Source organism: Brassica napus, chromosome A2, assembly GCF_020379485.1.
Source record: "Brassica napus cultivar Da-Ae chromosome A2, Da-Ae, whole genome shotgun sequence".
Lineage (NCBI taxonomy): Eukaryota > Viridiplantae > Streptophyta > Magnoliopsida > Brassicales > Brassicaceae > Brassica > Brassica napus.
Window position 1 is genome coordinate 7,244,479 of NC_063435.1, and position 12,101 is coordinate 7,256,579.

General features: G+C 41.0%; 1 protein-coding gene and 1 pseudogene across 3 annotated transcripts; one reads left to right on the plus strand and one right to left on the minus strand.

Moving 5' to 3' along the window:
- Positions 1-1,183: 1,183 nt before the first annotated feature.
- On the minus strand, positions 1,184-3,151 carry LOC125585402 (putative FBD-associated F-box protein At5g56560). Of its 3 annotated transcripts, XM_048754399.1 has the most exons (4): positions 3,006-3,151; positions 1,745-2,610; positions 1,518-1,652; positions 1,184-1,438 (listed from the first exon to the last, which is right to left on the minus strand). In XM_048754399.1, the coding sequence occupies exons 1-4, from the start codon at positions 3,007-3,009 to the stop codon at positions 1,421-1,423; spliced, it is 1,023 nt and encodes a 340-aa protein (XP_048610356.1). In that variant the 5' UTR covers positions 3,010-3,151; the 3' UTR covers positions 1,184-1,420. The 3 variants fall into 3 exon arrangements, with proteins under 3 accessions (XP_048610356.1, XP_048610359.1, XP_048610354.1); XM_048754402.1 differs by lacking the exon at positions 3,006-3,151 and having other exon boundaries at positions 1,185-1,438; positions 1,745-2,867; XM_048754397.1 differs by lacking the exon at positions 1,184-1,438 and having other exon boundaries at positions 1,494-1,652.
- Positions 3,152-3,379: 228 nt separating this feature from the next.
- LOC106413140 lies at positions 3,380-8,675 on the plus strand (annotated as a pseudogene).
- Positions 8,676-12,101: the final 3,426 nt, after the last annotated feature.

The window sequence follows — 12,101 nt, forward strand, 5'->3', positions numbered from 1 at the left end:
TTATTAGATGAGTTTGGGGAGGGATTATATGTCCAAAAGTTGTAGTACACGCTTCCTTTTGAGAATCACAATGATCGAAAGAAACTGAGCCATGTTAGAGATGATGATTTCAGAACGATGTGTGAAGCGGGTGAGTGGAAAGGAGTTGTTAATTTGTTCCTAGTGAACTCAGTAGATCATCCTGAGGAAGAGCAGGTTCAGGAACTTCGTGAAGAACAGATCCGAGTAGAAAGAAATGTTGATGGCTTTGTTGATGAAGATTTTGACTATCATAACATGCCTCCCAATTTTGATGGTGACGAATAGGAGGCTATATTGAGATTCAAACCAGGAAGTGGTCACCTAGAGCTAAGGCAAGTGTTTGACACAGTTGAATATTTCAAAGATGCATTAGTTGAGTATGCTTTGAAGGGAGGGTGGTATATTAAGGTGAATAAATGGGGGAAAATTAAATCAGGGGCTGTGTGTGGAACTAAAGACAAGTGCCCATGGAGAATCTATCGCTCTTATGAAGAGAGATATGGGAAGTGGATGGTGATGACATATGAAGATGAACACAAATGCCAAAAGGACGGGTATAGTAAGATACTAAAATGGTAAAGACATATGAAGATGAGCACAAATATATATCATAGTAAAACACATTGAATTTGTTTTCTAAACTAGTTATATAACCATAATTAAAATTATATGTCAATTAAATAAAATAAAATTTCAATATTTATATTAAAAAGCATACAATTATTGTTTTTAATACTTTTAATACTCTTAATATTTTGAAATTTTAAATATTTATAAAACTATTTTTTCATTTATAAAGGACAAAGAATGTCCAGTACGGCCAAAAGGTCAAAAAAAAAATTATTGGGACAATTGCAAATTAGATATGTTTCATTTTGTAAATTCTCTCTAAAATAATGTATTTTTCTATTATATTACTAATTACAACGTACACTAAAATAAGCTCATTCATTCCTTATATATTATTTCTTCCCAATCACTGTTATAAGTAAGAAACGGTGGCCGTCATGGAAAATAACAACAAGCACCACCTGTAATCATAAAACTTATGTACAAACCAGCAAGAGAAACAACAAGGATAGTCAAATAAGCGCGGTTCACTTCGAGTAGCTGACTATCACAAATTTAACACTTTTTGTAAAATTCCAAAAGAAATACTCCAAATTCAGTGACATGTTGAACTTAATATAAAAAAAAAGATCTTCTTGTTCGAATCAATTTTACATTCAATTAAAAATAGATGGAAAACATGTTGATAAGATAATTTTAGATGACCAGCGTTTGCTAAGAAATACTTGGCCACTTGTTTAGCTTTGTGCCTTTGAATGTTTACATTCCAAATTCTTGAGATGCGATAACAAACATTCAGGAACAAAAGTCTGCTTGTTCCAAAGAACCATTAATGGGCGCGATGTATCTGAGATGCACAAAGTAGGTGTTAGCGCTAGAAAAAAGCAAAACACACACACATATTAAGGAAACTGAATACTACATACCGACTTAAGCTTGAGAACTCGAAGTGTTAGGGGGTCTGTGATTATGCGGGAAAGTAGATTGCAACACTCCGAAGAACAAGTACACAGCTCTAGATGTTCAAGAAAGGCAAAGGAAGTGCCTGCATGGTATGGAATCTGTAACCGAAGCGAACAAACAAAGTAGAATTAAAATTGACAGAAAACAATTAGGGTTGTGACTTGAGTGATTCCAAATTAACAAAGCTTACGTTTGAAGATTTTGAACACAAAGAGAGATAACGGACTGAGGCAAGAGATCCTATTAGACTCTCGGATTGATCACAAACAGCCTCAACATTCGCCTTGACCAGCTCCGGCATATTTGTGAACAGCAAATAGTTACTGTGACGGTCTCTAATGTTCAGGTACCTTAAGGAAGGAGCATTTATGACAAATCCATGAACACCCGTGGGTTGATGAGATCCCACACGTATATAATCAATCGATAAACTCGTCAAACTAGGCACGTTGATAGTGAAGATCTCCACATTGGAATATCCGGATCGTCTTACAACCAACTCTTCAAGAACTGGACAAATGCTTAGAAGCTTCTGAACAGATTCGTCGCGTGAGAACTTGACGGATAAAAGGCGAAGAGTTTTGAGAGACGACAAGGAACCATTAGGCGGAACATCCACGAGATGTAGCCTGCAGAGTATCAATGTTTCGAGGGTCCCACATGCATAGAAGATACTCGGCAGTTCTAGGGATGTGTAAAGAAACTCGATTCTCAACTCTCTCAAACCGCAAGAAACTGCGGTTTCAACCAAAGAGGAGAACCTATGAAAAGAGTTACTATTTCTGTCACATTCATTACCTGGGATAAGCTTCAAATCCAAGCTCTTTAGAATCTGAGGGTTACTAATAGCCAAAGATCTGGAAACCCATTTGAGAAGAAAGTCGTCGAAGTCTTTATCACCAATCTTGAGTTTAGACCCCAACTTCCATAAAGACCGCCACCGTTGGGACAAGAAACTCGTTGCCATCACTTCCTTAAGAGAAAGTGACGACAGTATCCTTAAGAGCAGATCATCTGGCAGCTGGCTGATAATGTCCCTCCTGTAATTTTCCATTGCTATGAAAGAGGAGACATATTAGCAGAAGTTTATGTTCCCGTCATCAAAGTGTCACCCAAAAATGAAAATAAATAATAAATAATAATGAAAGACGAGCATATTAGCCGGACATACTACACAAAGACTATAGGTTTTCAAATCGAAACCCTGACGAGTTAAATCTATATATTATACTCAACAAAATCCTACAAATGCTTGTTCTTAAAATCAGTTTCTACTTTCTACACAGACAAAAACCAAAGAGATCGGTAGGCTTGCAGAAAAAAAAAACCTAAACACCTCCACAAGAAGTCAAAAAATGCACAATCAGAAGCACCAGGAGCGAAACTTTACAACCGATGAAAATGATGCATCACCTTGACCTTAACTGAAAAAAACGGAAGGTAAAACTCACGCATGTAATGATCGTCTTCGTTTATTTTTCTTCGGTTACATAGTTTATGTTTATGTTTCTTGATTTTATCACTAGCGAATGGAAGAAGCTTATCACCAGAGTCTACGTGTTTCTCAGTGGCTTCTTCTGTCGATTTCTTACCTTTTAAAAACAAAATCTTTTTAAAAGGGATTAAATTCTAAATTACAGCTCATCGCAATTTAAATTACGGTCAAAATTATTTATAAATTATATTTGTTTCTCTGAAAGTAATACGATGAATTATTTCAATTTTTATTTATTTGACAGCTAACCATTTAAATTAAAGGAATTTAAAGAATGTTGGCTTATAATTCACTGGGAAAAAGCTGAGAATCTGATGAAGGGAAAGAAGAGAGAGTTGATTCAAGTATGACAAATATTCTATCGAAGCAAAAAGGTATATATACACGTGGATAAATAGGAAATGTTTAGCATGTTTACATTGAGACAGAGAGAGAGATTAAGAGACTGAGAGACTATAGAGTATAATTGAGGTTGGTACTTTCTGGTTAGGGTTTCTCTGGACTTTCTCAGTTCTCTCTTAAACTATCTACTGGTAAGTATAACACATTTATCAACAAGTTCGATTTCTATCTGGCTTTTAGTTTTCTTTTTAATTCTTCTTAATTTCTTTAAATAAGGATAAGTCTTAAGTTGAATACGTATATGTACGTATATGTTTCAACCTAAGAGGCTAAAGATTATTGTTAGTTTTCATTAGTCTCGTTAGATTATGATTAATATTCTGTTGGTGTTATAAAGGAGAACGTATGTGATCTTCTAAGATTTGGTTTTTCATCTAATAAACAAGAGATTTTTTTTCTCTGACAAATCACAATTATATTTTTTTTATTATGAATAGAGTCGTCGAAGAACTTAATCAGAGTTTGATTATAGCTATATTGAAAAAAAAAATGAAATTTTATTGTCCGTAAAAAAAAGAAAATATGAGCGGCGGGATTAAGGCTCTGGCGACAGGTTAAACTAGGGTTCCAAAATCTGGGGATCAGGATGCGACTATGATGGATGTGGGGGAGAGAGCGAGACCACCAGGAGACCCGCCGGACACGGTTCCTTCTTGGGTATCCAAGGTAGTGAATACGACAGAGGGGGGTATGCCGGTACCGGAGAGATTGATTGAAGATTCGTTTGTTACGGAAAGACTCCGAGTAGAATTCCCGAATGGAGAGGATGGGGAACCATCCATCACGATTGGGAAGGAAGTGTTGGAAGCGATGAATGGGATGTGGAAGCAGTGTATGATTGTTAGGGTGTTGGGGAGGAACGTTGCGATCGCTGCCTTGAGTAAGAAGTTACGAGAATTGTGGAGTCCGAAGGGAGCAATGTACGTAATGGACCTACCCCGGCAGTTCTTTATGGTGCGTTTTGAGAAAGAGGATAAGTATTTGGCGGCGCTGACAGGAGGACCATGGAGGATCTTTGGTAGCTACCTCATGGTGAGAGCTTGGTCGCCAGAGTTCGACCCCTTGAGAGATGACATTGTTACAACACCAGTTTGGGTTCGATTAACAAACATCCCAGTGAATTTTTACCACAGATCGATCCTCATGGGAATTGCACGGGGTTAGGGAAGCCAATACGTGTAGACCTGACGACACTGAACTTTGAAAGAGCCCGTTTTGCAAGAATCTGTGTGGAAGTTAACCTTGCAAAGCCGCTGAAAGGGACAGTATTGATTAATGGTGAGAGATATTTTGTAGCGTATGAAGGTGATAGAACCAAAATAAGGAAGGATCACTTTAGCTGAGTGTTGGATATGATCCGAGAAGGCAAACGGCACTTCTGGAACTGAGATGGATTGAAAGGATCGTCAAGAGATGCGGAATGACTCTTGATATACCTACGATCTAAGGCTAACCACCTAAGAACAAATGTAGTGTGTTGGATAACCACCAAACGACACACAAAGATGATTGGCTGACCACCAAATCAACAAGCCGGTTCAAACCGATGAACTAGCTAAAGAACTCTCTTTCTCACTCAGAGAAGAAACGAAATAAACTCAAAAACATAGACTGATTTTATTCATGGCAGAGTTTACATATTTATAGTACAATGAGTCAAAGAAAGACTTAAGAGTTTTGTAGAAAACTAGAAACTTAGAAAACATAAACAAAGACTAAGACTTTTGACTAGAAATAAGTGTGTTGTTGAATGGCTCTTGGATGATCACGACTTTGACTCCTTTTGTTGATATTTCTTGATGCAAATGGGCAGGAGACCATCAGCAAAGGCCTGGTCAAATTTGGTGTAAAACCGACCCAAATTGAATTTGTTATGAATTTTTCTTTGGACAGAAAAAGGCCCATTTCGCCCAGCAACTAAACCAGCTCCATCTTCAGTGTCACTTAGCTCATTCAGCTCCAAACTAGTGTCACTTAGCTCACTCAGCTCATCCAGCTCAGATATGTAAGTGTCACTTTGATTCAGCTCGACCAGCTCGCCCAAATAAGTGTCACTTCGATTCAGCTCGACCAGCTCGCCCAAATAAGTGTCACTTCGTCCAGCTCGTCCAAAGTTAGCTTCTGGCTCGACCATGGTTGCTTCATCCGATGGGGAAACCTTGGTTGGGTCGAGTTGTGCACCATCCTGGCCCGGGTCTACGATCCAGGGCACATCATTCCCTCTCTCTTCAAAAAGATTTGTCCTCAAATCTGAAACATTAAAAGGAAAAGGATTATATGCAAAAGAACCATAATCAGAACGTTGCTCACCTTGAGTTCGGTCCGGTTTGTGAATGGAAGATGGTTCTTCTTGATGACCACAGTTTTGCTCTCCACCTGACCCTTCCTTTGGTTCATGTGCATAGTTATCGAAAATTGGCAAAGGGTCTTCCTTTTCTGGCTCGGTTTCAACTTTCTCCAAAGTCACCAACGGTTTCTGTTTTTGGCACTTGTTGGCATAATGACCGATCCTATGATATTTGAAGCACCTGGTAGAAAGAGCCTTGCTTGTGGTTTTCACAGCCTTGCTTTTATCAGAAGACAACACATTAGTTTTCAAATCAAAATTTAAAAGAGAAGAAGAATTACTTTGTTGTTTTGGTGCAGAAGAAGTGTTGTTGTTTCCCTTCTTTTTGAGTTGCCGGACAACATGAATCGCCTTATGCAACATCTTTTCCAAGCTGGCATAAGTCTGAAGCTCGTTCTGATCAGGCACATCACAGTTGCTTCTCTTGGCTTTGGTGAAGGGACGATCACCACTTCTGACCCACTTCTTATCATCGCACCTGTTTTGTCTCTTTTTTTGTTTCTGCACAAAGTCAAACCCATTAGAAGCAAACTGTTTCTTATCAAAAATCAATTGCTCCTTTTCAAAAACAGTTTTAAAAGGAAAGTAGACGTCTTGTTGTGGTTTTGATTTCTTGAGAAGTCCAAACATCCTGAAAACACTTAACAAAGTTAGCAAAAAATCCTCACACTCTCAAGTGTTTAGCTCACGATTTTTAGATGGTCACTCAGAGTTCTTTCACTGGTTCAAAGGATGATAGGCAGTAAAAAATCAGCAGTCAAAACCCAAAACAAACTTTGTGGGAAAAGAAAAGAGAAAGAACAATGAAGAGATTTTTGTGTGGATCCGCCTTAACTGTCCTAAGGCTGGGTTTCTCTTCAGCCAGCAGGGTTTCTCTTCCACCACTCCCCCTGGATTTCTCTTCAGAAGTGATTCAAGCCAAAATTTTTACTTTTTTTTTCTTTTTTTGATCGATTTTTTTTTTCTCTTTTTTTTTTTAATAACTGGCGATCACAAGGGAGTAAAGGAACAGCCCGGATCCAAAAAGAAATAAGAAAAGAAAAATGATGAAGATATGAGAAGATGATAAGAAGAATGAAAACAAACCAGCCAAAGTGGCTCTGATACCACTTGATAGAACCAAAATAAGGAAGGATCACTTTAGCTGAGTGTTGGATATGATCCGAGAAGGCAAACGACACTTCTGAAACTGAGATGGATTGAAAGGATCGGCAAGAGATGCGGAATGAATCTTGATATACCTACGATCTAAGGCTAACCACCTAAGAACAAATGTAGTATGTTGGATAACCACCAAACGACACACAAAGATGATTGGCTGACCACCAAATCAACAAGCCGGTTCAAACCGATGAACTAGCTAAAGAACTCTCTTTCTCACTCAGAGAAGAAACGAAATAAACTCAAAAACATAGACTGATTTTATTCATGGCAGAGTTTACATATTTATAGTACAATGAGTCAAAGAAAGACTTAAGAGTTTTGTAGAAAACTAGAAACTTAGAAAACATAAACAAAGACTAAGACTTTTGACTAGAAATAAGTGTGTTGTTGAATGGCTCTTGGATGATCACGACTTTGACTCCTTTTGTTGATATTTCTTGATGCAAATGGGCAGGAGACCATCAGCAAAGGCCTGGTCGAATTTGGTGTAAAACCGACCCAAATTGAATTTGTTATGAATTTTTCTTTGGACAGAAAAAGGCCCATTTCGCCCAGCAACTAAACCAGCTCCATCTTCAGTGTCACTTAGCTCATTCAGCTCCAAACTAGTGTCACTTAGCTCACTCAGCTCATCCAGCTCAGATATGTAAGTGTCACTTTGATTCAGCTCGACCAGCTCGCCCAAATAAGTGTCACTTCGATTCAGCTCGACCAGCTCGCCCAAATAAGTGTCACTTCGTCCAGCTCGTCCAAAGTTAGCTTCTGGCTCGACCATGGTTGCTTCATCCGATGGGGAAACCTTGGTTGGGTCGAGTTGTGCACCATCCTGGCCCGGGTCTACGATCCAGGGCACATCAGAAGGACTATCCAAAATCTGTTCAAAGTGTGGAATTTACTGGCACTTAGTTCATGGATGCCCAAAAACAATAGCAGAGAGAGTGGCCAACCTTTCAATACAGACGGTGCAAACTGTCACTAAACTGGCCACACCATTGCAAGAAAATGGGTTCACTCAAGCAAGGGGATCAAGAAAAGGAACTCATACGCTTCGGGCAGTAAATGTCGTGATTTGTGAAGCAAGTGGAGAGGTCAATAGGAATCTCAGAGAGACTCCGAGACTGAAGGGAAGGGAGAATATTGAGGTGTCAAATAAGTATGGAAGCCTGGAGAGGGTTACTGACATGGAAGGATTGCAGGAGGATGTAGTGGCTGGTGAGGGAGATAAGGAGAACCAAGATATGAATATCCAAAATAAAAAAGGCAAGGGAACCTTGATAGAGAAGGAAGTTGTAATCTTTGGCGGGACAACAAATGGGCCAACTGTGTCGAAAGTGTTGACAAAGGAGAAGTGGGTCGGAAACAAGAAAGTGGCGGAGGGAGGAAGAGGAAGGCCCAAGAAGGTAAATAGTAGGCCCGTTCGAGGTTTAGTATTTGGTCCAACAAAGGGGGAGATCTGTCTTTCGGAGTCTGGGAAAAGGCTTCGGGTGGAGAACATAGATGCAGGAAGATCAGCTGGTGACTTCCTGGAGAGCATGGAGGGGATTAGGGTGTTGCCAGAACCTCTGCGGTTGCGAGATGAAGAGTTGGAGAACGCAATGGATAGTATTATCAGCGATATGGACCAGAGAGAAGCTGATATACAGACGAACTCGCAGGGTGATGGAGGAATCCTACCCCTTGCATGACAGGTTGCCCCGGTAATTCACACTTACCTCGACATAAGAATGATGATGAATTGCTTATTCTGGAATTGCCGGAGGGCAAATAAACCCAATTTCAGACGATCTATTTGCTACATTTTGAAGAAATACAACACAGATTTCCTTGCGTTATTCGAAACCCACTAGGGTGGAGATAAAGCGATGAAGATTTGTCAGAGTTTGGGGTTTGAAAACTCCTTTCGAGTAGACGCCAGAGGGCAGAGCGGTGGTATCTGGATTTTGTGGAGAGATCAAGCGGGTGTGCTTACGGTCTTGGAATCGTCAGATCAGTTTGTACATGCTAGGGTGGTGATTGGAGTGGAGATTATTCATCTTATTGCTGTTTATGCTGCTCCCACAGTTAGTCGCAGAAGTGGGCTTTGGGGACAGTTGAAACGAGTGATGGAGAATATTGATGATCCGGTGTTGGTTGGTGGAGATTTTAATACGATCCTGAGGTTAGATGAGAGGACCGGGGGGAATGGTAGACTCTCATCAGACTCTTTGGCCTTTGGGAACTGGATTAATGAGTTAGCTTTGGTGGACATGGGTTTTAGAGGAAACACGTTCACTTGGAGAAGAAGGAAGGAGACGAGTAATTTGGTGGCGAAGCGTTTGGACAGAATTCTATGCAATGCTCAGGCGCGAGTAAGATGGCAGGAGGCGGTGGTTTCTCACCTCCCGTTTCTAGCATCAGATCATGCACCCATCTACGTGCAACTGGAACCAGAGAAGAGAGGGGATCCGAGGAGGCGACCCTTTAGGTTTGAAGCTGCGTGGCTGAAGCACGAAGGTTTTCGAGAACTCCTTTTGGCGTCTTGGAATGGGGAAATGCGTACTCCAGAGGCATTGGTACTCTTGAAAGCAAAGCTTAAAAAATGGAATAAGGAGATCTTCGGTCATGTGATTCAACGAAAAGAGAAACTTCTTGGGGAGCTCAAAGATATTCAAGAGGAATTAGAGAAAAACCCAAGGGATGAGCTATTGTTGAGGGAGTCAGTTCTACAGAAAGAGCTGGATGTTGTTCTTGAACAAGAGGAAGTGCTATGGTACCAGAAATCACGAGAAAAATGGGTAGTTCTTGGGGATCGCAATACAAAGTATTACCATACGAGCACAATTGTAAGGCGGAAGAGAAATAAAATTGAGATGCTCAAGGATGATGATGGGCGTTGGATTGATCACCCGGAGGAGCTGGAGAAGTTAGCAATAAATTATTACAAGAGACTGTACTCAACGGAGGATCTACCTCACGACACGGAGAAGCTCCCTCAGCATGGTTTTACCGGTTTCACTCGAGATGAAATGAAGATACTAGATGAACCATTCTCGGAGGTAGATGTCGAAACTTCAGTGAGATCTATGGGTAAGTTTAAAGCTCCAGGGCTGGATGGCTATCAACCTGTTTTTTATCAAGACTCATGGGATGTAGTGGGGGCGTCAGTAACTCGGTTTGGGCTGGAGTTTTTTCAATCTGGGGTTCTCGCAGAAGGAATGAACGACGCCATGGTGGTTCTCATACCGAAAGTTCTAAAGCCAGAGAGGATTATGTAGTTCCGGCCGATCAGCTTATGCAATGTTCTTTTCAAGATCATCACAAAGGCAATGGTATTGAGATTGAAGAAACTCATGCCTAAACTTATAGGCCCATCGCAAGCCAGTTTCATTCCTGGTCGACTTAGCTCTGATAATATTGTCATTGTCCAAGAAGCTGTGCATTCATTGAGGAGGAAGAAGGGACGGAGAGGATGGATGCTTCTAAAGCTGGATCTTGAGAAAGCATACGACAGAATTATGTGGGACTTCCTAGAGGATACACTCCAAGCAGCAAAGTTACCACAGATTTGGATTAAGTGGATTATGGAATGTGTGACGAACCCTGGGATGAGCTTATTGTGGAATGGAGAAAGAACAGAAGCGTTTAGACCTCAACGTGGACTCCGACAGGGCGATCCCCTGTCTCCGTATCTGTTTGTGTTATGCATGGAGAGGTTGTGTCATCAGATCGAGTTCTCAGTGGCTAACAAGGATTGGAAACCAATCAGGTTAAGTAGGGGTGGACCGTCTTTGTCACATGTTTGTTTTGCGGATGATCTGATATTGTTTGCTGAGGCCTCAGTTTCGCAGATTCGAGTAATACGTAAAGTATTAGAGACGTTTTGTGGTGCGTCTGGACAGAAAGTGAATTTGGAAAAGTCAGTCATCTTCTTCTCTGAAAATGTTCATAGGGATCTAGCAAACATAATAAGTAATGAGAGTGGGATCAAAGGTACTAAAGAGTTGGGAAAGTATCTGGGAATGCCGGTGCTGCAGAAGAGGATTAATAAAGAGACGTTTGGGGAAGTGGTCGAGAAGGTCTCCTCCAAGCTTAGTGGATGGAAGAGAAGATTTTTGAGTTTGGCGGGAAGGATAACACTTACCAAGTCTGTCCTTTCTTCTATACCGGTTCATACTATGAGTACTATCGCCCTGCCGGCATCAACCCTAAACCAACTAGATAAGATCGCACGGGCCTTCATATGGGGTAGTAGTGAAGGAAATAGAAAACAACACCTGATTGCCTGGGAAAAAGTGTGCAAACCAAAAAGAAAAGGTGGGGTTGGTATAAGGTCAGCCAAAGAAATGAATATTGCCTTACTAGGAAAGCTTGGATTGAGACTACTGAATGCTCATGATGCTTTATGGGTTACGATTCTGCGAAAGAAGTTTCGAGTGGGTGAGCTATGCGATACATCATGGACGACAGTTCAAGGGAGTTGGTCGCCGACTTGGAGAAGCTTGATGTTGGGGATCAGAGAGGTGGTTGTTCCAGGAACGTGTTGGATTCTAGGTGATGGTCGTCGGGTCCGGTTTTGGAGAGATAACTGGTTATTGAATGAACCGCTATATAAGTCAAGTACGGTGCTTATTCCAGAGGAGATTTTGGAGACAAAGGTCTGCGACCTGTGGCAACAGGGAACTGGGTGGATTATCCAACTCATGGAGCCATACTTGTCAATACAGAATCGTTTGAGACTGGCTTCACTAGTAATTGACGAGGTTACTGGTGCGCAGGATAGAATGTCGTGGGGAGGAAGTAAGGATGGTCGATTTTCCGTCAAGTCAGCGTATGCTTTTTTAACAAGAGATGTGGTACCAAGACCAAATATGGAAGCTCTGTATAGTCGGGTGTGGCGTGTAGTTTTCCCAGAACGAACACGTGTTTTTTTATGGTTGGTGTCTCATCAAGTCATCATGACAAACATGGAACGTAAGCGTCGACATCTGAGTGAGAGTAGTGTATGCCAGTTGTGTAAGAACGGAGATGAGTCAATTCTTCATGTGCTGAGAGACTGTCCTGCAGCGGCAGGTTTGTGGGCAAGAATCGTGCTCCCAAGTAGAAGACAGCGGTTCTTCCAACTACCTCTGCTAGAATGGCTCTATGAAAACCTTGCAAGAG

Bases quoted from the DNA above. Each gene is read 5' to 3' on its own strand.
- LOC125585402 (XM_048754397.1), bottom strand. The intron at 1,653-1,744 runs GTAAGCTTTGTT...CTTCGGTTACAG, and splicing joins TGTGTTCAAAATCTTCAAAC to ATTCCATACCATGCAGGCAC.